General features: G+C 36.5%; 1 protein-coding gene across 4 annotated transcripts in view; it reads left to right on the forward strand.

Moving 5' to 3' along the window:
- Positions 1–1,765: 1,765 nt before the first annotated feature.
- TIAM1 (TIAM Rac1 associated GEF 1) overlaps positions 1,766–26,849 on the forward strand; it is an 87,871-nt gene continuing 62,787 nt past the window's right edge. For all 4 annotated transcript variants that reach the window (XM_070943562.1, XM_070943564.1, XM_070943563.1 and 1 more), the window contains exons 1-2: positions 1,766–2,734; positions 26,071–26,515. In XM_070943562.1, the coding sequence (XP_070799663.1) occupies positions 1,766–2,734; positions 26,071–26,515 (1,414 nt within the window). The remainder of the gene's footprint in view (positions 2,735–26,070; positions 26,516–26,849) is intronic.

Raw genomic sequence — 26,849 nt, forward strand, 5'->3', positions numbered from 1 at the left:
CTTTTCTCAGAAGTTTGCCATACTGACTGTAATTCATACATTTGGAGGATACTAGATTGGGAAAACCTGGCATATAATTTTATCAGGACTGGTGGAAAACGTCTTACTGCTTAAAGAGAAGATGGTGCTTCTCAACTAACTGCAAACAATTTCAACTAAATGAATCAACAACTAGTTATCAGTCTGTGCCAAAAGGAGAAATATAAAAATGAGAAATCAGTCAAGCAGCATAGACTAGTATGTAACCCAGCGTCTGCATTTCCTGTGTCGGATGAGGAGAGCACATCTTTCTCCTTCCGTCCTGGCCACTTTTTACAGAGGCACGATCGAGAGCGTTTTAACAAACTGCATCACTGTTTGATTTGGTGGTTGCAATGCCTCAGAGAGAAAGTCCATTCAGAGAGTGGTAAGGATAGCCAAGAAGATTATAGCTCGCTTCCTGTCATTCAGGGTACTGCTTATAAGCGCTGTGTGCTTAGAACTCAAAGCATTTTAGAGACCCTACACACCCACTTCATGGTCTGTTCCTGTTGCTCTCTTCTGGGAGGAGATTTCGAAGTATTTCTAGCAGGACTACCCAATTCTTTAACAGCTTTGTTTCTCATGCCATCTGTCTGGTAAACTTGCAAGATTCATTTTTCTCACCATGTACATGTATACATCCAAACTAGACTGTGTTGTTTCTCTGTGTCATATAATATATGTGGGTATATGCATATTTATTTATTTATTTATTTATTTAGTCATGTTTATGTAGTGTATATTGGAAGTGGTGACCCCTTGAGAGCTGTATGCAACGAAATTTCATTTTAATGTATGGTGATGAGTGTACATTCAAAGTGACAATAAAGTTCTAAGTTTGGGTGACCTACTGGGTTACACAATTATCCAACTTGATCTTGGAAAGTTTGATAGGCCGAGCAACAGGACTAGTAATAGAGACAGGAGAGAGGAAGGACTACTGATTCTGCCAAGCATGGAGTGAGTAGAGAAAGGTGGGAAGAAGCAAATTGTGCTCACACACACTACTAAAATCTACTGCCTGAGGCCAAGGTCTCATTCAATATGATTAGTTTTGTCTTGTGACAGGGTGAGTTATCTAACAGACTTTGGATGGTGTAATTCCTCACTTTTTTAGGTAGGATATATAGTCAAATTTTACTGCTTGAAAGATGCTTGTAGCTTGTACATAATATTTGGGTTGCTTCTAGTAAAGCTATTCTTTTTTATTATTTCAGATTTCCCCAACAATTGTGTTTATACCATGCTTTTAAATGTAAAAAAATGGACCCAATATAAGCCTTAATTATGTTCAACCAAGCTAAATTTTGCAGCTTTTATTTATGGTACAAATTAAATAACTGTTGATCATCTGCTAAGATATAATGTAAAAATGTCACATGTAACTCTAAACTTGTTTGAAATAAATAGGAATAATAAGAAGGTATATCATATGGGATCATACTAACATGCAAAAGGAGATTAAGTAATACTGTAGGAAAATACATTATCCAAATGATTAATAATTACAATCACTTTGGTCACAGTAATAATTACTTCCCAGGAAGAAAAGAAGAGCTTATAATTATATCTATGTAGACGAATATATGTAAGTTACCTATTTGCTAGTGATACACAAGGACATATTCCAGGCTTTAAAAAAAAGGAAAAAGTAACATTTTAAAGTTTATAGAGCATAGATCAAGCACCATTATATATTCAGTTTCTAACAATTACATTTTGCATTCTTGCAGGTATTAAAACAATGGGAAATGCAGAGAGCCAAAGTGTAGAACATCAATTTTATGGTGAGAAACATGCTAGTTTGAGCCGAAAGCATACATCACGTTCTCTCCGCCTTTCAAACAAAACAGTACGCCGGACTAGACATGCATCCTCAGGAAAAATTATTCACAGAAACTCAGAAGTAAGCACAAGATCTAGCAGTACTCCCAGCATCCCTCAATCATTAGCAGACAATTGTCTGGAATCTTTTACTCAAGAATCCAGTTTAGGGAATTTTGGAAACCCAATCTGGGGGGACAGAATGGATATGGGCTTGAGGCCAGTTTCTTACCACACTGATTCTTCTGTCACTCCAAGCATGGATAGCAGTTCAGCCCTTATGGCAGCCTCGGTACAAAGCATGCCAGATTCAGAAGGTGGAAGACTCTACAGAGACGAGTCAACATATTTGACTGAAGTAGGTGGTAGGCAACATTCTTATTCAACAAACGGGACCACATTTTTGGAGCCTATGACTTTCAAGAAAAAACGTTCAAAGTCTGCAGATATCTGGCGGGAGGACAGTTTGGAATTTTCTTTGTCTGATCTTAGTCAAGAACATTTGACAAGCAATGAAGAGATCCTAGGATCTCCTGAAGAAAAGGATGGCGAGGAGACTCCAGGGAGAGAACCTAGTAATAGTCGTCAACCATTGGTCACATGCCAGCGTGCCAATTCCATGAATGACTTGTATTCTCCTAAAAGTTCAATTGTTACAATAAATGGTGGACCACGTAACATGCTAGGAGGGTATTGCCGGAATATAGGGTCTCATATCCCAGATATGGAAAACCACAAAATATCACCAAACACAGTGGATAATGTGTCTTCTTATAGTACTTACAACACACTTCCCTGTCGGAAATCTCATTGCCTTTCTGAAGGAATCACTCACATCAAAATGAACCACAGCAACAGTATGCATGGCAGACGAGCAAAAACAACTCAGGTAAGAAGCCCATATATTCTTTCAACATAGATACCGGTAAATACCAGGTTGGCTGATAACACTTTTACTTAGATAACTTCAGGTAAGTTATGTTTAGTTTCAGATCTTTTATAGGTAATAAAAGGGCAATATAGGTATTGACAGAACTGAAGCAATTCCTGTGTTTAAAAGAAAACTTTGTTTTCCAATACTTCTTATCTTACATTAAAACTTTTCTGAGAATAAGACTCTCAAAACATTCCTGATGGTAATTGAACTTAAGCTGAATAGTAGAGAACAGCAATTCCCAAACTAGAATTTTTCAGATAGGCTGCAATTAAGCCCCAAATTTCTCAGCTGGGTTGGCCAAAGGTATGTCACAATAAATGTAGAAGGCATTTATGTTGGTTAATTTAAGGAAGTACATTTTCACTCCATGAAAAATTTATGAATGGTGAAAAAAATAACCTGCTTAATTATCAGTATATACATAGTCCATAATGTTTGTATTTTACTACTAATGTTGGAAGAAGAAAATTTTCCTCTTTATACTGAAAAAGAATTTATTCTATTATACAGTAGTTGTTCATGGAGTGAAATAGTGTTGCTACCCATGCTTCCTGTTGTGTTTTTTAAACATTTGTTTAAAAATAAATATGCTTGTTAGGGAATGAAACAATATAGAAGTCACACTTATCAAAGCTGATTATTACAAAAATCAAACAAGTCTTGTTTTTTTTATCAGATGTATTATATGATTGCCTGATAAGATTTCCAGCAGCCACTTCCTGATGAACTTCTATTTCTCCTTGCAAACTATTAAGCTTTCAGTCGACTTACTTTTAAACTAAGAATACACATCTGTGTTTGATTAATGGAAGCACTCTGAGAATTCATTCTTATTCTAGACATGAAATATGAATTAATAGTCAAATGTAAAAGAAAAAGTTTTTTGAAGCTTTTGTAAGCAATATTGATTGGCAAACCTAGAGAAGAAGAGAAACATAGACCTATCTTGCATTTTTAATAATTTTTATTAATTCCTTTTACCTTGACTATTTTTAGAAATAGTCATTTCAAATATGTATTTGTGTTGTAAGTTTTGCTTTGGATTAACATTTTTCAATGTTCTGGGCTGAAATGGTATTTGAACCAAGGGCTTTAAAAAAGTGAAAAAATGATATCCCATGCAATTTATGCTCAACCTGCAACTCTTCCAATTGGAATGTTTTCAGAAAATATCCTTTGCAGAGTACAAATTTAAGAAATAACTGCTATGATAATCTTAGTATAATGTTTTTCAGTAATATCTTTCCTCCAACATTTGATGAGCTGATAGTACCCTGGTGGAGTTATCATACAAGCTTGGTCAAAAAGGAAAGATATGAAGTTAAAGGAATTAACAATGAGATGAGGGCAGGTGGGACTTTGTAGTGTGAGGGAAGCCAACAAACTTAGGAAATGGAGCTCCAGAATCAAACATGGAAGAAAGCAAACCACTTCTGTGTTGTTGCCAGGAGAATAGTATAGGCATGGCTATAACATTACACAAGTTTAGGTGCCAAAGGGATTCAGGCGTCAGTGTTGTTCTCCTCTGCTCCTCATTATTATTATTTACATGTATTATGTATAAATTTGTTACAGTCCACAGCCGTAGACTCTGGGTAGCTTACAACTAAATATGCAAATAATAGAATGCATTAAAAACACACAACCCATTGGGACCAAGACTAAAACAATCAAACAATAACAAACCAAACCAAACCAAACCAAACCAAGATCCTCACCAACATAACAACCCAGTCCTAAGACCAAAGCTAGGTCTTAAGTGCTTTCCATAACACTAGGAGAGAGGGGTCTATCTGTATCTCTGGGGGAATACTGTTCGAGAGGGTGGGGTTTGTGACAGACCCATAAGGCATGCTTCCTTCCCATAAGATGACATCATTGATTAAAAGAGTCCTGGAGCATCCCCACTCTGCTGGAATGTGCCAGATGAGCAGGAACAGTTGGTGATACTTACTGGGGAAGAACATTAAAATTTCATGAGCAGATTTAAAAATGATTCGGAATAGGGAAGGAAGTGAGACAAGGATGTGTTTTATGCTACATGTCTTTAATTTACACAAGAAATATGAGTGGTAGAATCTGGAGAGATGTTTCCTGGAATCAAAATTAGACACCAAACCACCAACAACCGAGATATGCAAATGTTGCCACTTTGTTAACTGAAAGCTTTGAAAGCTAGGAAATTCTCATTATTAAAGTAAAAACAAAGAGGAAAAATCTTGTTTAGCATTAAATATTAAGATAATGTTGATATTAACCAGCATAAACTATGGCTTCTATTTTGTTTGAAGTAAAGCCATTTATTTAGTCATGTTGTTCCTGTGGGCTTTGCCATTAGTGAATTCCTTAATCTTTTAGTGTGGAAATTTATTGCTGAACCGGGCATGAAGTCTAGCACTGAGTGAACTTACAATTTATAGGAAACAAGTGAAAGTGTAGAATTTTTTTATCCTGAACAATAGAACAATCTCGGAAAGTCAGTAGAAGATTATATAATGCTGGAGAGGAAGATAATCACAGCTTAGACAAGATCATGAAGGATAAGAATACTATTACAACAGAATTCAATATAATTAAAGCAAAGTTTTAATTCCAGTGATTATATGGTTGTAAAAGCTATATATTGAGAAAACTAGACAAAAGTGATATTTCAGTTATTCCAGTATGTAGGTAATTTGCTAAGAGTAATAAGAGTACCATGCCTAAAAGAAGAATCAATCTGAAGCAAAATAAATGCAATTGTTTCTTGAGACAACTATTAATAAGCAGAAATTCCCATACTTTGCTACGCATTTGGAAAACTATCTACGTTTGGCATAGGAGAGGGAAAGGGAAGACTGTGGATATATAGAATCATAGAGATTACTGAAATATTCTTAGAAGGGCCATGGATTATTATTGGAGAAAAATTGAGATGACATTTGCCCATCAGTTATCAAGTCATCTGCCTTGGCTTGGTAGTACCAAACTAACCATATGTGACAGGGAATATAGACTGCATCTTATGATCCAGAAAAGGAGAAATTCTGTATTATAAAGATAAAATGGTGGTAGGATAGTGGGGTAAGAAATCTGTGGATTGGCGCCCAGATTCCTTTGGCAAGGCAGCTCTCCTAAGTGCTACTCAGTTTAAGAGTTTTAAACATCCTGCAATGTGCTTGGAATCTGCAAAGAGAATGCATTAGATAGAGAAGCCCACTGAGTAATGAAAATAAGTCTAAACAAACAGAGAATTTGGACAGGAGGGAGGGAACACATGTCTCCATTGACACTGAGGCAGCTGGAGGTGGGTTTCTGGATTTGTTGCCTGTGCTTCATCTAAGAAGATGTGCTGTTTCTATATATAACTATGACATTTTGAAACAGATGCTGCTGTTTTCACAGCAGAAGTTCTATAGCTAAAAAAAAAATCATACCAACCTTTCTTTTCTTTTTGAGGTTATTTATCCAGGACAGATCAAAGGTCTGGTTAAAGACTGGAAACGAGCCAAGAAGTCCTTATAGATATCCACCTTGGTGTCTGCTCGGCTATCTTCCCCTTGGACTAATTTTTAAAAATACTTTTTACTTAAAAATAGAAAGGAACATACTGCAAAACATGGTGCCAGCTTTTAACACTTTAAAAAATCTGAATTGCCTTAAATCCACATATGCCCCATGGGCATTTTTAAAAATAATAATAATGAATGACTGCAGCCTAGTGTTTTCTGTAGAGGTATATCTGTTTGGTCAGAAAAAAATAAGCTGGAGGATAGAGCGGAGCACACCAGTGAGTCTGGAGCAAAATCCTTCCTTTATGGCCATGGGCATGGCATTATAATGTAGATGAGGACAAGTGGCTTGTGTTACAATATCATGATGCTGCTTGCATCACTCTGGCTCCCTTTGTTCTCCTCCTGTTGTCATTGCTGCTTAGAGAGGGTCAGGGAGCTGCATCTTTAGCAGTTTACCTTCTGATAAATTTATCTTTTATGACAGGCCAGACTCAGTCAACGGAGTTTCCTCATAGCAACCATTTTGTTGGCATTGAAAGAACAATCTCAGAACTCCAAAAGCTTATTTCTGAAATAAATGCTTTTTACTACTATCACAAACGATGTCCAACACAGAACATAAAAATTAAAAAAAAAAGAAGCTTATCTTGAAACATATCTAATACAGTCTTTTTTAAACAACACAGAATAACATCTGATTCATTTTGAATCTTGTAATGTTATCCATTGGGAATAATATGAAACAGTTCAAAGCAGATTTGTTTCTCTGCATTGACTAAAATTATATATGTAGAAATGAAGTCTAATTTCAGTAGGTACTTATTCTGTGATGTGCTTTCAGTAGATCTTTATTTCTAGGCTTGTCTTTCAATTCTGGGCTATTCTAATATGCTGTTCTGCTGATACTTTGCAGTTTATTCTAGAAAAAAGAAAACAGAGCCACAAATCTGAATGCACTGACATTTCCCTTTGCTCTAAGCTACAGACAGGTAATAAATAAAGGAATTATCATAGTTTTCCTCAGAATGATTAGATCTACATGTTATTTTCATATTTTCTTCAGATGTGGAGGAAACTGATCCATCATATACCGAATCTGTGAGGTAGATGATCCATGAGTCAAACTTGCTTCTAAAATAGAAATTCAGCTGAAATGCTGCAAATAACCTTTACAAATTATACAAACCTAGTTCCTAATTTCACTGAAAGTATATACAGGCATATGAAAAATCCTTGTGGCTAAAAAAAAAAAAAGTATTTCGTTTTCTTTATTTAATTTAGAGGTTAAACATGAGTATAGATTTTGAGAACTGAAGTGCTTTTTGAGTGCTCTGAATGTGAATGGATGCAAGTGATTAACATCTAAAATATTGGGGTAAGGGTAACTACAAAGCACTTAAGAATTCAGCCTAACTGACAAAGATCCCCTGGAGAGTGGGAGGAAATATTACTTAGATTTTGCAGTTTATGTTGGCATAAAAGCTCTGAAGGAAGCCAGCTTTTCGGTAGCATTCTTTTCTTTAACATAATGTTCCTTTTGGATAGCCAGTTTCTAAGCTTCTTTCTGATCCTTTCCTTTTCAAACAAAACTCTTATTATTCCAGAGTAATCTCTAGCCCTTTTGCCATCCTTTCATACCACTTGAGAACTGTTGCCTATGCAAACTACCCCAGCTAGGACTAACCTTCAAGATGAGAAAGATTGGTTGACCTCAGTTGCCTTCCTTTCTTTTCTGAAAGACTCAGATTGGGTCCAGAACCATTTCTTCTCATTAAAAAGGAAAGGAAAGCTAGAGGATTGTAGTGATAGAATGAAGTTAATTATTTTTCATTTTTAGCAGCCATTACTAAGCTTGTTGGGTGTGTGTGTGCGTGCACAAAAACATGTTATATGTACCTCCTGAAAAAGATATATTTAGTAGATGATTGCATTCTTCTTTTTAACAATTACCATACATTGATTTTCAGCTAGCATTGCTGTTCTGCAGTCAATTGCCCATTGTCGATGCTCATGAATTGTCCTTATGCAATAACTGCTTATAATAGGAGCAGATATTTAAGTTGTTGTGATTGCAAGGTAAATAGCTATATTTCAAAATAAAATTTTAAATTGTTACTGGGAGTAGGAGCAAATTGTCACATTGCATAAATGAATGTTAAAAATGTTTTAAGTACATACTGTTCACATTTCTGAATGAGATATCCACAGTCTTGGTTTTTCAGCTGTGTAGCTGTGAAAAGGGCAAAATGTAAATTGGATTGGTGAGATAGCCATCAGTTGTTGACAAATCTGCTTCTAACTTGGTAGACCCAACTCAAATTTTATTAAAAATAATAAAGATTAGAAGACTATAATATGAAATGTCCCTTGATGGGTTTTTGAACCTTCCTAACTAAAGATATAATCTACATTGAAAGGGGATTTGTTTGTGCTTCTAGTGACTTGCCTGCATAAGAGATGTTGTACACTAATCCCTCTAGTTTTCAATAATGGTAATTAATATGTATTTAGCAGCACTAATTATAGCTTGAACATTGAGATATAAATATTAGAGCATAAAGTCACATTGGGATTCGGATGGAATTCCAAGTGTACTTGGTGAAAGTTAGATCCATTGAAATAATTTATTTCCAAATTAGAGTTAACTGAATGAGGTTGAAAGATTATATTTTAAACATACTTATTAGACATTAAAGCGTGAATAGTTCTTCCTTCCTTCCTTCCTTCCTTCCTTCCTTCCTTCCTTCCTTCCTTCCTTCCTTCCTTCCTTCCTTCCTTCCTTTCCTTCTTTCTTTCTTTCTTTCTTTCTTTCTTTCTTTCTTTCTTTCTTTCTTTCTTTCTTTCTTTCTTTCTTTCTTTCTTTCTTTCTTTCTTTGATTGATTTGTATGCTTGCCCATCATGTGAAACATATCTCTGGTCAGTTAATAGCAATAACAACATAACAATAAAACAATCCAACAGCAAACATGGCATTCACTCACTCAAAGACATCTATCCAGCTACACAGTCTCCTGAGATCCAAACTTGTTATCCTAATGCCTAATGGAAAAGCCAATTCTTAACAACTTTCTGAAAAGCTAAGAGGGTGGGAGACTGCCAAACACAAGGGGGAGGGTATTCCACAGGATAGGGACTGCTATAGAAGAAGCATCCTTCCCAAGCCCCATTAGATGGCAACGTTTGAGGGAAGGGACCTGGAGCATGCCTACTTTATCTGATATAGTGAGATAAGCATATACCCTCAGAAGAGAGGTGGTCCTGCAGATAACCTGTTCCTATGCCATAGGGCTTTAAAGATTATGACTGACACTTTGAATTATACCCAGAAAGAAACTCAGAGCCAGGGCATCTCACACAGCAATAATATAATATGGGTAAACAGAGAAGCATTCAGTATCCTACAAGCTGTTGTATTCTAGAGCAGCTGTAATTCCCAGATGGTCTTTGAGGCTAACCTCATGTGGAATATGTTGCAATAGTCCAACTGGAAAGTGACCAAAGTACAAGTGACTGCAAGGCTTCCCTGTTGAGGAATGAGAATAATTGGCATACAAGACATACTGTATCCGTGCAAAGGTCCCCTAGCAATGCCTGTCAGTTGCACCATCTCTGTTGCTGAGCCCTCCAAAGGTCATCCACAAGCATTAACAATGATGTTTCTGTATTATGTCCTGTGTTGTAATGGAATGTGTGGATGACTTTGGGGGTCGAGAGAAAGAGATGCTGCAAATATGTCAGCAAAGGTGTTTACCGCTGGATAAATGAAGGAGGAGACATGGCTTGATGAGCTAAATCTACTTGATTGTATGGCTACATTAATAGCAATTTGCAAGTCGGATAGTACAAAACGTCCCACTTCTACTTTTAACTGTTTGATCCATTAGGGTGAGTCTTTTCTAAGTTTCTTTCTCTGATTATTAAGTCACTGGGGGCTCCTACCTTTCTTGTCTGATTAAAGCCTATACAGCATCTCCTCCCGTCTTTCCCCAAGGTCATTCTCACATTTCATTATGCTAGGAAACAATCAGACAAAAGAAGTAGGAGCCCCAATGGATTATCAACTAAAGGAAGAAAATTGGGAAGAATCTGCCCATAGCAATAAAAATATAGCCAGGACCATATATTGTGTTTAGGATTTCTGGGACAAGTTTTGAAGAAGTCAAGATTGAAATTTAGGATTTTTGTTATATTATATGAAAAGTAACTGGAGCATAATAAAATATGGGATTGATTTGAATTTGGTGACTTTCTTTAAATTCAATATTTGAAAGGACAGACTCAAAATGTTGTCAAGATAATAGCTTTCCTCTTTGCAAGCATAGAAAACAAGACCTACCTTTCCAAGTATTCCAGAATGGTTTTCTGCATAGCACAAAGATGAAAAATTAATCCTTCTTGTGTCTGGAGCTCTTAAATAGGATAGACCAAATTTCTGTAATCCTTTTTGTTTGGTTCGTTTGAATAACTGACTACATTATATTGCTTTAAAAACTACAGATCATATATCAATATCAGTATCAATAGTCAGAACAATATAAATCATAAAATGAGATTAATAATTACAGTAGTTTCTATCCAGCAAATTAAAAATGTTATGTTAATAGAAACCTAATACAATATAATTAGATGTAATACAAGTTCATATAGAGAGTTCCTCTCCAGAAATGGTTTCAGGTTGAAGTAAATTCGGTGTTTGATTTACTTGTGAACCATAAAGTTATTCTGGATAGTAAGGCATTCCCTCAGGTTCATTAGCCATTCTTCTGAGAAAGGATTTTGTGTACTTTTAAATAGCTATAAACCTTAATTGTTACATTACAAAAATTAAATTTTACCAAATTCCTTATTTGGTAAAAAATAAAAATACATAATTGTAGGCATATGGGGTTTGGTAAAAGAGAATTTTTTTTAAAAAAGCTGAAAAGCAAATTCAACAAATCATTTTCCAACATTATTTAGTATTCCAACATTGCGACCAAGTTGGAAAAATCCTCAATTCTGTTCATTATATTTCAAATAATTGTTCTCATATTTAGAGAACTGCCCTTTTTAGTGATCTGACTGGATTATTACACCAGTGCTAAAACATATTACATCAGTTTTCTCTAATATTCAGTGTAAATATTTTTCTCCCATTGAAATTCCCATTGTTGCATATTAATTATTGTATGTAAATTCTTCATATAACCATATCTTTGCTTTGTTAGAATTTATAGACAAAGTAGAGAGCTTTGAAATTTATGTTACAAGGTTTTAAAATAAAGTCTCAACTTCCATAAACCTTATGCTGTGCTGTTGCTGACTTTTCAGGATAGAGACTATGGAAACTGAAGTGCAATATATCTAGAAAAAAGATAGTTTTTTTTAAAAAAAATCAAGATACGTCAAATGGGCTAATTTAGAGAGAGTATGTCCAAAATTCACAATCCACAACTCCCGTGGAATTGAAATTTGTCAAATTTTATAAAAATTGTCATAAAACCAGTGGTGGGTTGCTCCTGGCTCGCCCCGGTTTGCACGAACCGGTAGTGGCGGTGGCGAGAGGCTCTGCCCACCTGCCCAGATGTCATCAAAAATGCTCTGTGCATGCACAGAAGCTTCTGCACATGTATAGAAGTGCCACACACTCACAAAGTAAGCGCATGCACCTGCGTACTACTGATAACGAACCGGTAGCGCCAGGATTTGAAACCCACTACTGCATGAAAGAATACAAAATGTCATAAAACATTTCCTATGGTGATGTTTGTGCTACACAGATCAACATGGACTATTTTTAAAGCAGATACATCTTTGAATGTATCCCCACATTTCTAGTGAAGCCAGCACATTAGAAGTTCTGTCACTGCTGAAGGCAATTGAAGAATCTGGTAAGGAAATGTCTTTGAAATGATGATCCAGCAAGGCATGGGTTGCCTAGTGGCTATTATAAACCATATATTTATCACTCTCTGCCATTTAATTTTTCTACGGCATCTAACATAGAGCTAAGATACACCAATATAAAATATTAAATATTACAACAGTAATACTATTTTCCTTCATTAACTTAACATGAAATTCTACTGTATTGTGCAAATTGCTCAGTGTACTGTTTTTGCATATGTTCCTCAACTGAACTGAAAGTTCAAGGACTTATTTAAAAATACCTTTCCTCTGGCAATAAATATTATGTCAGAATGAATGTAAATTATGGCTAAAGTTAAAATGATGTGTAAATCATATATTGGCCAGGTAGGTAGTATACAAATTTACTAGGCATCAGCGTTTCCATTTTTTTAAAAAAAGAAATTTCCTGTGAAGATTCAGGAGGAATCTGCACTTTCACTTACGGCTAACATAGAATAAATGTTAAAACTTTTAATCTGGGGAATATAAAAATAGCATTGTTGCTGCTCTTCTGAAACAAATGGCAGGTTGCCTTTTTTTCTCTCGCACCAAAGAACTAAAGAGAAAAAGAGAGGATTCAAAGAACTGAGGAGAAAAAAGGAAGTGAAGAGAGGAGAGTTAGAAATTACTGCTCATGAACGCCATTTAGTGCTATTAACAAACCTGAAAGCCTTTTCTGTTATCTTAATAGTAGAATATTTTGAAATGATTGGAGTTTGAAAATGAATGTTTCATCATGTTTTCTATTTCTAATGCTCAGGTGTGAGTGCCACTGCAAATGTAACAAAAATCAGTAGGTGGTAATCAGGGGTGAAATACTCCTGGATCGGACCGGATCACCCGGCCCGGTAGTGATCTTGGCCAGTGGTTCGGTGATCTGGTAGCGATGGCGGAGCAAAGCTCCGCCCACCCACCCAGGTGTCATTATTTCCTGGTTTTAACCAGAAAGTAATGTGATTTTTACCTTCTGTGCATGCGCATGTGCAGATCTGCACGCGCATGTGATGTGCGCACGAGCGAAGCGCGCGTGGGGTGCATGTGTTTCCGAACTGGTAAGGAAAGTAAGTAGATTTCACCTCTGGTGGTAATGGTTTAAAGGCTGGAGACATACAATAAACCAAGGGGACTTCCACACATAGGATAATGAGACTACTAGCTATTGTCTGTGATATCTCAGTAGATGGTAGAACTATCTGAGCTTGGCTGATCCCCTCCCTATAAAACTAATCAGGAGTAGCTCTCATTAGCACATGGATAGAAGTTTACCAAGAAATCTAAAAGCTATAGCTTCAAAACAGAAATATGTTGATAGAAAGCTATAGCATCCCACTTCCATGTCTGCAAAAAAGCTTTTCAAGGGCTTATCCTTGCAATCGCCATCATTGAAGCTCAGTTTAAGAATCTTAAGTCATCACTGAAGCTCAGTTTAAGCTCACTTTAAGAATCTCAGTTTTTTTTTTTTTATATGGAGGAACCTGCATATTCAGACCATTATGTTCTGGATGCTAATAGCAGAAACAAAATATGAGTGCCAGTACTGTTATTTTTCATGTGCTGTCCATTTTCTTGCAAGCAGGATGATTGACAGGGCTTCGAAACTCAGAAGCTGGAAACTGGAAGTTCAGAATAAGAATGATAGATGTCAGAGAACAAACTGGAGGAACAAACCACAATTACCATAAAAAAGACCAGAAATTTTATAGGCACAAAGAGCATGGGAAGATTATGTTGCCTGAGTGGAGTTCCACTGGGAAGCACTCTTATATTTCTTCCTTCTCAGAAGAAACTAGTGGCCAGTTTAAGAGCAGCTAATCCCAAAGGCTTTTTTTAACCAAGAGCTGTCAGCCTGGGCAGTGCTTCCATATTACTGGGATAGTCAAAAGAGCTTTGATTTTAAAGGCTTGATATTGTTATATAAAATAAATGATTTCAACCAGTACAATAAACATTTGTGATTCTTCCTCCTACCTGGCACCTCATCATTGCATATGCTGTATATAGTCCAAATATAATGGCTTTAGATAATTACAATGATTTGGTTTGCTCTTTATATTGAATGTACACATTTCAATTTTGTGCACACAATTGAAGTTTTTGAGTTAAGGAAATCTCTTGATTATATATTATACATTTCAAGGACATCTTGTGAAAATTTACAAAGAATTGCTACAACTGATGAGAAACTATGTTCAATTAGATGAGTGTTGTTTGGAAGAGTTAACATTTGCAGTTAAGTATATTTTTCAATCTTTTTTTTCCTGAATGATTTTTCTTTACATTTTTCTATGACTGGTTTGACATCTGGTGCATCATAACTAATTTCTGTCTTCGTTTATGAAATTGTTCAGACAAGCTGCTTGTATGCAACTAGTTTGCTTCTTCAGCATTTTTCTTGTTCTATCTTGCATACTTTGAAAATATATTTAAAGGTAAGTGTAAATAATCCTCATATTTTGCTGAAAGGCAAGACTGTTTGCTCCAACCTTAAAAGGAAGTTTTTATTTTTGTAAACATCATAAAATATGAAAAATATCTCTTCTAGCATGTTCTTGCAGTTAAGATAGCTTTCATATAGACCACCTTAACAGTTTCTTAGGGAAACAGGAAAATAACAAGCCCCATTAACATATTTCACTGAGATGAACTTGGACTTTTGTCATCAAACATTTAATCAAAAACAGCTGCAACCATTCATAACACTGAAGTAATCGTTCCATGTAGTGCACATGTTTGCAAAGCTTGTGTGTCATATTCATATTTTACATTTTAAGATACATGCATAGACTCAGAAAGAGTATGAAGTACACAATGGTCTGAATAGCTTCTTCATAGTTTGATAACATTGATTAGTTATTATTAACCATAGAGACAACTAGAAAATCCACTCTTGAGTTATGTGTTCAGTTATAACATGACTGTTATGTGGAAGTGCCCCTAGGATCTCCAAAATCTCCATAGGATTTCATATCTAAATCTATAACTCAGTATAAAACAACCAATCCCATCCTGAATGCCCTTTGTATGTATTTGGAAAATTACACCAATGCATCAAGAGGACACACGGTTGAGGAAGGCTAGCATAAAACATTACTTCTTTAATATTTGAAACAACTTTCTGTATCTGCTATAATTTCTCTTATTTGTGTTCAAGAATGATTTCTGTCCATCACGTGATTTTAAAAAATGCCATTCAATATTTATACTGTAAGCTTGATGGGGCATAATAGCACAGCTCTCGCTATATCATAATGAAGATTTAATTGTCATGAATGCCCTAATATAAAACAGATATTGCCAATAGTAATCAAACTGTTGAAACTCTATTGGCCAATTACTACTATTATAATTTTAATTATTTTCATCAAATACTTTCATTCAAATCTGAGCTCTATCTGGATTCAGTTCATCTTCCTCAATCTCATTGTTCCATTGTGTAAAATAACTGTAGCTGCTTCTCAGAATGTGATAAAATAATGTTTACTACTGGTAAAGCTTAGGAATGGAACATCTGCCAGCATCATAGGGGCCAAACAGATATAGTGATCACCCAATTCTATAGACTTAAAAAAACTAGGTGTGAAATCCAGCAGATTCTGACAAATTCTGGAGAACTGGTACTAGAATTCTTGAGTAGTTCAGAGAACCGGTAACAGAAATTTTGACTAGTTCAGAGAACTGGCAAATGCCACCTCTGGCTGGCTCCAGAGTGGGGTGGTAATGAAGATTTTGCAGTATCCTTCCCCCAGGAGGGGAGGGAATGGAGATTTTGCAGTATCCTTCCCCTGGAGTGGGTGGGAATGGAGATTTTGCAGTATCCTTCCCCTACCACACCCACCAAGCCACACCATGCCCACCAGCCACGACCACAGAACTGGTAGTAAAAAAAATGGATTTCACCACTGGTTAAAACGCGAGCTTACATGGAACTATAATATGTAGCAATTTAAGTATTTAACAAGTTTCCCTGGAGCAAGCCAGGTCTTACTCTGTCAGTATTTTTCTGCTGAAATATCTGTAAAATTCCTGCATTAATATATAGGATTATGGGTGTGGCTTCTGGGAGGAGGTTATCAGTTTTGCCTGTGGCAATATTGCTGAAATTTTACCGAGAAGCAGTAATGACTCAGTGTATCACCTGGATCAGTTTTTGACAAAGAGGGCAAAAAACTCATAATATGAATTCTGCTTAATAATTGCCCCCCCCCCCCTCTGTTTTGGCTGAGCACCAGAAGCCTCAAAGAGAACTGAACTATGTCTATAGTCTTTTAGGGGCTGCCCAGTGATGCAAGAAGTCTTGGAAAGATGGGGACAAAAAATACTTTAGGAAAACACCAATTTGAGGATTATTGCTGCTTTTCCTTGATTCTTGGATCCAGAGGAAGAGCTGACAGTTATGGGGAAGAACTAAAGGATAGGCATTTGAGAATAGGGTGGAAAAGCACTTCACCAAAAACTTCCATATAGTGATACACAGAATAATCAGATACCAACATTTTAGTTAGAACTGATAAATTATTGCCAATTTGTGAGTTTTGAAGCTTGCAGGGGATTTTGTGGGGTGGGAGATGAGAGAGAGTATTTGCATAAAATCTATATAGACCCAGATGCTTATATTTTGTATTAAAGCCTCTTCTGACTGTCATGCCATATCTTAGCTTTCCAAAAGGTATTTCCAAACTAAAGTTTATGCAGACAAAATATGATATAATCCATTTACTCACAATGGAATTGGAAGTTTTCATAGTTGAAAACCAGTCTAGAGCTTAGTACTGTATGCTGGAATAATGTAAATAACAAGTTTGAAATTGTAAGTAGTGAGGTCTGGTAATTATAAAGAAGCATAATAAAGCTTTCAGTTCAATGGAACTGCCAGATTCAGGATAGATCATCTTGGAGAACGTCTATGTGGTCATTCAGAGTCAACATTCATTGATGGCATTTATTCCAAGTGATGCACTTGGAAGAAAAACACTAATTTGATTTCAAGGGGAAAAAAATCACTTGATGGGAAGTTTGCTACTTTTGGCTGACTGGATAAGTATGTCCAATCTGGCCAATATTTAATTAACCTTTCTTTTCTTATTAATGATTCTTACATAGACTGTATATAAGAATCATTTCAATATGAAATATTTTTATTTCTGAGTTAACATTTCAAGTAAACCTGTGATTGAATTGTAGCTGTACCTGTTGTGCTCCCTTGGCAGGGAGGGGGATGCTATGCTTGGTTGTGGGCGGGGGGGGGGCGCTTCATTGACACTGTTCCAGTTTCCAGCGTGCGCATGCGCACCGGCCAGCTGGTCTTCATGCATGCATGCACGCCAGAAACCGGAAGACCAGATGGCGCACATGCTGGGTGGCTGCTCTTCCAGTTTCCGGCACGCAAGTGCGTGCACGTGCACACTCCCATTTCAGCACTCAGTATTGAAAAGGTTCGTCAACACTGATCTAGAACCTTCATTCATTTTGTAAATACTTTTTTTAAACATTCCGTTTTTGCTACTGTTAAAGAAATGACTTGAGCAAGATAATCTTGCATTAACTTCCTATTTTAAAAATTCCTCTAGCACCTGTTAAATTTCACACAGGGTAGTAGAGATGGTATATTTATGGGGGTATGTTTGTTTAAAGGTCATGGTTTGAAATTCCTTCCCCAAAATTGTAAAATACCTGTAACTTTTCCAAATTTGGCAAAGATTGAAATATGTGAGTTTAGTAAACATGTGCTTCCTTCCTGTATTTTTGATATTTACTACCAGTGAAGTAATGTACATCAGAGCAAAAATAAACTGTAGTAGCTAACATTGTCATTAAACACTTTATGACATAATACAAAATGTCATAAAACATTTCCTGTGCTGACATTTGTGCTACACAGATCAACATGGACTAATTTAAGACAGGTACATCTCTAAATGTATCCCAGCTTTTCCGGTGAAGTTAGTACCTTAGAAGTTCTATCGGGGTTGAAAGAAATCTGGTAAGGAAATGTCTCATCTGAAATGATGATCCAAGGGATCAGAGGTTGTCTCGTAGCTAATTCTGGCTTGTTTTAAATAGGTTTTAAAGAAGAGATTGGACAACCATTTGTCTGAAATGGTATAGGGTTTTCTGCCTGAGCAGGGGGTTGGACTAGAAGATCTCCAAAGCCCCTTCCAACTCTGTTATTCTGTTATTCTTGTTTGCTTGGAATAAAGAACAAGCCACAGTTTCCTATTTATGCTTAATACTAACAGCTGTCCAAATTTGTTAGCTAAGCCCACTGGCAATGGAAGCCAAATAGAATCAATCAACCACACATTAATGGTTCTGGTTTGCTGTATTCTGCCTTACTGTTGAAGTGTTATATGTGAACATAGTATAATTTATATGTGTTTTTCATAACTATTCTTCTGCCTTACAGGCTGTCTGCTTTTATTTGAGACCTGCATCTTCTGCAGAATACATAGAATGAAGGAAAGTTAATGATCTGTAGCTTAGATAATTTTTTAATGCCAGCAGTCTAGAAAACCATTGAAAAACAATACCGTCTAAAAATCTTTACTGCTTATTTACTGATTAGTACATTTACATTCCCTGTTTCTTCTTAACTGGAATTCAAAGTGGCATATATGGAATTTCCATATGAAATTTCATCTGGTGACTGTTCAGACTCAGACCCATATTTGTTTGGCTAGGTTAGCAACACATTAAGGCATATTTTTGAATATACCATATGCCAATAGTGAGCATAATTCTTGGGTGCTTAATGTTATGAGCAGTACTGTCACTGTCCAAGGTGGAGATGTTAGAACAAAAAATTCCAAGACTTGTAGCTGTACAGAAAATGGTTAACAGGGGAGAAAAAGCTCTGGGAGAACTTGCAAAAGAAGCTATTACCATATATAGCTATCTAATTGCTGTAGAATATTCTGATAAAGGAAGAAAGGATGGCAAATTCTGCACGGTAAAACTGAGGATAATTATTTATATAGAACATTTATATAACCACTTATCTTATACTCCTAATAAAGAATTAAAACAACATAAAAACCATATTAAAACCATTAAAACCACAAAAACACCAGCAGTTCAGTGTATTATGAGCTGACTGCAGTCTGAACGTGAGCACCCCTTTATAACAGAGTTTTGGTGTACAGAATTCATCTAAATTCTTTTCTATGGCCCACTTTTATATGAAAATACTGAAATGACTTATTTCTTGATGTGATTCATGCATTTCCTTTGACATCAGCCAGTCTGCATTGCTTCTTGCTAAAATGGTACATACAAAAGATCAGAATTGTGATAGTCAAATATTTGGTATCTGTCAAAAGGATGCCAGTCGGTGGGTTCCTCCCGGTTCGGCCCAGTTCCCCCGAGCTGGTAGCAGTGATGATATGATGTCACCGAACCGGTTCTGCCCCCCCGCCCCCACCTCCCTGCATTATTCTTACCTTTTATTTGGCCCCACCCCCAATCTATTGCTGCCTCCTGAGTCCCAGCTGATCGGCTAGAGGGTAAAAAACTGTTTAAACTCTTGCCTAGGGGCTTCAAAGGGCCACCCTACAGCTGATCAGTGTTAAAAGAAAACAAATGGATAGACCAGTGCCTGCAAAAACAAATGAGTAGACCGGTGCCTGCAAAAATAAATGGGTAGACCAGTGCCTCCAAAAACAAATGCGTAGACCAGTGCCTGCAAAAATAAATGGGTAGACCAGTGCCTCCAAAAACAAATGAGTAGACCGGTACAGCTCTGCAAGCAGTTAAAAGCCTGGTAGACCAGTATCTCTGCTAAATCCTAAAGAATTGTCACATGACCATCAAGCTACGCCCACAGAACCTGTAGTAAAAATTTTTAGAACCCACCCCTGATGCTAGTATATGGCTTTTCTGTGCCATGCCACACACACAAATTCCAGAATGTTATTTCTTAAATGCAGGTCAATCCCATGCAGAAGACATATCACTCAGTGTAATTTTCCTGCTTTAAAAACACCGACAATAACAAATCAAACAAATATACAGTGAAATCTCTGTGGAACGTCATAATATAGCTTATAAAGAACTCTAAATTTAAGCTTACTTAAAAAACCACTCCCATTTGTTGGATGGAGTGATTTATTGGTCATAACAGCTGAGGCTGGGGGAGAATAAGTCACCTGCTTGATAACTGAACTATACATATATTTTAAAGGATAACGCTTTACGTGACCTTCTAATGACCTTCAATTCAGTGTAATTAATCATAACATATTGAAATGCCAGTTGAAATATGTAATTGTTTTCTTAGGTTTAATATAGTGTTTAAGCAATGTTATAGAATACAGCATGACATCAAAGTTACTCGGTGCCTGAAGCTCTAATACACTTTTTTGAGAGCCATTTTTTAAAAATGAGGCAACTCATGAAAATGAATAGAAAGAGAAGCAGTGATTGACAGCTTGCTTGAAGCATGTGAGTTGGAATAAGATGCAGCTGAAACAGCATTTGATGTAGTGTTATCTACATCTGTTATTCAAACTTTGAAGGTATGAGTAAATTATGGCTTCACAGCTGAGGAGCAGGTTATAGATTCACATTTTTTAAGCATCTGTGTCCATTAATCAATGCCACATTTTTAAATGGGTCAAGTACATTTTCTGTACTTGACATGTACTTGGGTACATCTTCTGTACCCAAATCTCTAGACTAGTAGTTCCAACCTTTTCCTTTGGGTAGATTGCTACATTATCACTAAAACTTTGTTAAGGATTATTGAATAAACGGGAGACCAGCAACATAATGGCGTGGATATCCTGGCACAAGTAGTTTCCATTAGATGCAAAAATTAAATAATATTTATTATTGATACTGAGCAATCTTGTGAGATTTTGGCTATTTAAAAAAATAATAATAATCTGAATTTATTATGATAGCTGCACTGGAGACAGTCTGCCATAACTGTGTACTACAAGCTATACATCGCAAATTTGGAAACACTGTGTTAGACCACTTTTCACACACATCACCCCGGCCTCTGTTTTGCCTTTAGATGCCTTCCGGCAGGCATCTGAAAATGAAAACAGAGACGGGGGTGATGTGTGTGAATGGCGGCAAATGGCCGCAGAAGAAGTGCCTGCAGAAGAAGGCGAGGCAAGTGTCGGGGTGTGCGAGACCTGGTAAGTAGGGCAGCTCCACCCAACCATCCCACCCTAGCTTATTTTTTATCTGTGTAACTCCCCGCACCCACTGCACCCCAGAGTGGGTGGGGTCTTAATTAGGGCTAATTTTGTGGGTGGGGCTTAATTTGATCGCATGTGCTTAAAAATGTGATAGGGCTTCTTTTCAAGGTGGGCTGTCTTTTTGGAGAAACACGGTAGAAAAAAATAGGTAGTTCTTCAATGCCACACTTTTTGCAGTTTTAGGCCACTGCCCAACTATCTCTTAAACTGAACGCCCTGATTGCTAGCCATATGCTCGCTCACTCACTCACTTGTTCAATCAATCAAACAATCCAATCAATCAGTCTGTCAGCTCGCTAAGATCCCTGGCCTGCTGACACAATCAGGATTGCTTTCTCTATTATATACAAATGACAGTAATCTGAGATTTTTCAGCATCACCCTTCCCCCTGCTAATTATTTGTTTGGAGATATTTCTCATTCTACTTTTTCAGTACAAAAACTTGTTTCTAATACGGTATGATCCAATACTAAATTATGTTTTGAATTCTGGAGGGAGAAACTAAGATCATGCAAACATGATTTTCAAAATTGTAAGGTAACACAATTCATTTTGAATTGCCATTTCTATTATAAAATTAAATTTAAAATGTGTCTAGTTTATATTTTAAATATTTATAGCCTAACTCTAGTTGCCTATTCTCTCATTAATATTCTGGATTATTAGAAAAATGACCAAAAAAATCAACACCTGAAAAACTGTTTATCAAAATAAGAAGAGAAATGTTATTTAAGTATCTATACCAGTGATGGTGAACCTATGGCACGTGTGCCGGAAGTGGCATGCAGAGCCATCTTTCCGGGCATGCCAGCTGTCGCCTGTTGCTCTTCCGGGTTCCGGCGTGCACATGCATGCTGGCCAGCTGGTCTTCGTGCACGCGGGCGCACCGAAAACTGAAAAAGCAGCTCCCTGGCATGGATCCATGCACTGGGAAGTTGAGCTTCTGGTTTCCAGCACGCACATGCACACTGGCCAGCTGGTGTTCACGTGTGCATGCGCTCGCTGGAACCCGGAAGCTCAGCTTCCTGGTGCACGCATACATGCTGGGGAATGGCTCTTCTGGTTTCTGGTGCTCCCGTGCATGTGCGCCGGGAAGCTGCTCTTCTGGTTTGCAGCGATGCCCTGCATGCACTCTCCCGTTTTGGTACTGAGTGCCGAAAAGGTTCGCCAACACTGATCTATACTTTGTTAAACCACAAATGTTTAAATCATCCCAGTAAAGGTCATTTAGTGATAGAATCATAAATTAATTACTTATAAAGTTGACCCATTTTTCCTTATAACTAACCACAAGAAATATATAATCCTCAGAGAGATTCTCATTTTTAATCAAGTTTGACAGTTTGGCCTGAGCTCCAGGGTTTGTGTTGCTCTAAAGCTGACATAAACCCCACATTGAAATAAAGCTGATAGTATATTCATGGCTAATCACCAGCCACTTGTCCAGTCCCAGAACTGGAATCCTCTGATCCTGATACCACAAAATAGTTACAATAAATTCACCACCTCCTATTTGCCTCTTAAAAAACTTTTGTTATCATTTCAACCTGTATCTGAAAGTGAACAATAATTTAAAATAATTTGTTTCCAGGAACTGAGAAATTGTTTTTATACAACTGTAATTTTTGATGTTCGGTGACCAGAATTGAACAAAACAAAGCTCCAATTCTCCAAGTTCCTGTTTCTGTTTATATGGATGGAAAAGTATGACAATGCAGCAGTTTGCATTTCCAGATTTAGTCCCTAACAGTCTATTTGAAGGTCATTCAGGCTGTCTGGGAACAGCTGATTGCTCTAATTTCACTGAATGTAACACAGTCCCACAGTTATCCACGGTTACTTATGGAAATCTGCCCTGAAAGTTCATGTTGCTGTTTCTGTGCCTCTTTGTGAGAATCATTTGTATGATATCTCAAGGGTCTGAGTTATTTTATTTATATCAGATTTCCAAAATGTTTTCAGGATATGCAAAGGGAATATTTATTCTTAAATGTATTCCTAATCAGCCAGACACGATTCACAATTTTACAGACATTCAGAAATGTCTTGGTTGCAATTTATGTGTTTATTCCTCACCACTTCAAATGGAATTCTGCCTAAGGATCAGTTCAAGCACTTGGTTTATTCACAGCATTCAGTCATATTGGGAAGAAATTAACTTTGATCCTCTAGCTGGGGAATTTGTCTCTTTATTTTTGAACTCAAGCACCCCATTATTATGGTTATGTTGTAAGAATATATAATTCACCAACAAAATTAGCCATAGGAAAATGTATACTGCAGCTTTTTTACATGCGTTTATTTTGGAGAAAAATAATCACATGACAAACTGAAGAGATATAACATATGAACTGTAATATATAAGAATGCGTTTAAATAGTGTATCGGACATTACCATGTAGACATCCTTACTATGTAAAGGTTGATTTCAATCCCACCTCAAAAAAAGGTCTTAAATTTTTGTGTTCTTATGAGGATGATTTCTAATTTAAAGAAGATTAGCAATATGTTACAGTTGTTGACTATTAATAAAATCAAAAATTTATTTCAAAATAAAATATTTTATCAGTTTTATATTCTAGTAATTTGTATTCATGAGATAAAGAACAAACATGTCCAATGCAAAGTTCCTTAAGAAATGTTTAAAACGCTACACTTCTGGTTTAAGTTTATATCTGTGGATTGCTTTCTAAAGGTGGAGATTAGCATGGATGGAGATTTAAGGCAGAGAAAGAATACTTCTCTGCTGAATCATTCTAAGAAGTTCATTCATATATACACTCATATGTGTATGTGTAAATCACTATCATTATTATAATCCCAAATAAGCCCATTGCAGGATGAAAACCTATTAATTGAAAGTTGTAGACCATAATTTACCTCTCTGGCCCAATCAAGGTTGGTAGATAGCCTTTTTTTACTTCTCAGGCTAAAGCTGGGAGAAACTAACTGGCTGAAAGTCACTCAGCTGGCTTCGACACATAAGGGAGAGCTACAACCTTTATTCCAGACCTTAACCACTAAATACAGATGTCTATATGTGTATAGTGGGTATATTGGTTTGGTTAATACATGCACATTAAGGCAAACTATAATAGTTTTTGAATTTGCTGCATGAAACAGGAGGTCGAAAATGGATTACTGTACCAGAGGGCCTGTTATTTAAGCAATATAACCATAAAAGCTGTATCAGATACCCAAAACCCGAAGGCAATCTTTGTCAATAGCAGTGATTGATGGCATGAACCATCAAGTCCCTCTGGCAGAAAGATTCAGTCCACTTGAGCCAATTCCAGACTAAAAAAAATCTGTCTCATTATTTGTTTTATTGTCCTTTATAGTTATCTCTGCGGGGGAAGATAAGATCTCTAAACAAGTTATTTGTACAGTATTTTGTCATATTATCATACAGTATTGTCATATATATTCTAAAAGACATGATTTTCTTGTTATCATTTGTGTTACCCAGAATGTATAGATTCTTTTGTGGCTGTGACCTTAAATATATAGACCAACTGATGAGCCTTAATCACAATTTTTTTTTTTTTTTTTTTTAATTTGATTTATATGCCGCCCTTCTCCGGAGACTCAGGGCGGCTTACAGTGCGTTAAGCAATAGTATTCATGAGATAAAGAACAAACATGTACAGTTAAACAAATAACTGTAAAGAATATTCTGCATTTAGAATTTAGATGCCTGCTTGGCTAAGGACCTTAAATCTTTAATGTATGTTATAAATTCTTCCTTACATTCTTTCATTTCATATTTATAGCAATATTGAATCTTGTATTTGATTGTATTGCATTTATTTTAATAACTTTCTTTTCTACAGCACTTTTACCTGATGACATAGGAAGAAGCACTAATATATTTAAATAAATATGAAATATGATTTTGGAGTACTTAAATTTGATGAATTTGTTTATCCTTTAAAATATTTTTTAATTGTTTTAATGTTTTAATTTAGTACACAATTATTACTATTATTAAGGTAATGCCACCTATTGTAATTGTGAGTTTCATCAGCAACTGCAAGAAAACAGCCATAAAATTCAGCATCAGTAAGGACTAGAAGAGGTTTCATTTTCATTTTCTGTATTTATATTACCATTTCAAATCAATTTAAAATGCTGAATGAATAATTAAACTTAAGGCCAAGTGGTTAAATCTCTCCCTCTGAAATCTACAACAGTTAAAAATGTTAAACTTTTAAAATGCTCTTGTTTCCAATAAATGTATTAAAGTATTTTGTTAATTTATTTTATAAAAAAGTTTTAAAAAAATAATTAGCAAGTAAGATAAATATATTTTACACAGAACTATAAATGTTATGCTCCAGTTGTGGATTCCTCTTACCTTTGCTACCAGTTTGCAACCGGAAGCATTCTCGCTCGCATGCGGCACTTCTGCATATGCGCAGAGCGTTCGTGATGATGTCCGGGCAGGTGGGTGGAGCCTCCCACTCCCGCCACTACCGGTTCGCCTGAACTGGGGCAAACTGGTAGAAACCCACCACTGGTATGCTCTCTGATTTTTGAATGAAGGTTCCTGTACTAGGTGGTCATAATGAGTGCTAAGTTAGATGAAACTTCTCTATGTAGACAACAAAGAATAGAATTTAACTGAAAAAATAAAGCTTTTTAATAACCTCTGAGTTGGAGCACTTTTTCATGCTGCTTTTATTTATATTTTTAAATAGGATGTTAATACAGGAGATGGAAGTGAATTTGCTGACAGTGGAATTGAGGGTGCAACAACAGACACAGACCTCCTTTCTAGACGTTCAAATGCCACAAACTCCAGCTACTCACCAACAACCAGCCGAGCCTTTGCTGGTAGTGACAGTGGCAGTTCTTCAACTGGAGATGGGGCCCGTCAAGGAGTCTATGAAAACTTTCGGCGAGAGTTGGAGTTGAGCAGCACCAATGACAATTTGGATGAGGCTGGCTCTACCCTGAGTGATGAACAGAGCAGTGGGACTTTGAGTTCTCCAGGACAGTCAGATATTCTTCTTACAGCTGGGCAGGGAACAGTAAGGAAGGCTGGAGCTCTTGCAGTGAAAAACTTCCTTGTCCATAAAAAGAACAAGAAGGTGGAGTTAGCTACACGGAGGAAATGGAAACAGTATTGGGTTTCCCTGAAAGGTACAGTGAATATGTTTTGTTTACCTGCACATTACAAAAAATATAGAAGCACCTAAAAATTATATAGTATTAATGAAGGCTTGCTTGGAAATTTAAGAATGTGTGTGTGTTTGTGAGAAACGTGTGTCTCATGCTATTTGTAAACAGATATCAAACCTATGTATACCTTTTGCAGGCTCATTTTGTGAAGTGATCAATATTCTTCTCTGAACATACCTATGTGTTGAAAGGTTATATGCTCTTAACATGTCTGTTTTGAAGCTCTTCCCACCTTGCTTGGTGAGACGACAATTCCACTAGGATTGCAACTGAAGCGTAGAGGGCTTGGAGGGAG

This window comes from Pituophis catenifer, unplaced genomic scaffold, assembly GCF_029215685.1.
Source record: "Pituophis catenifer annectens isolate HBS135680 unplaced genomic scaffold, rPitCat1.0.hap2 SCAF_4, whole genome shotgun sequence".
NCBI lineage: Eukaryota > Metazoa > Chordata > Lepidosauria > Squamata > Colubridae > Pituophis > Pituophis catenifer.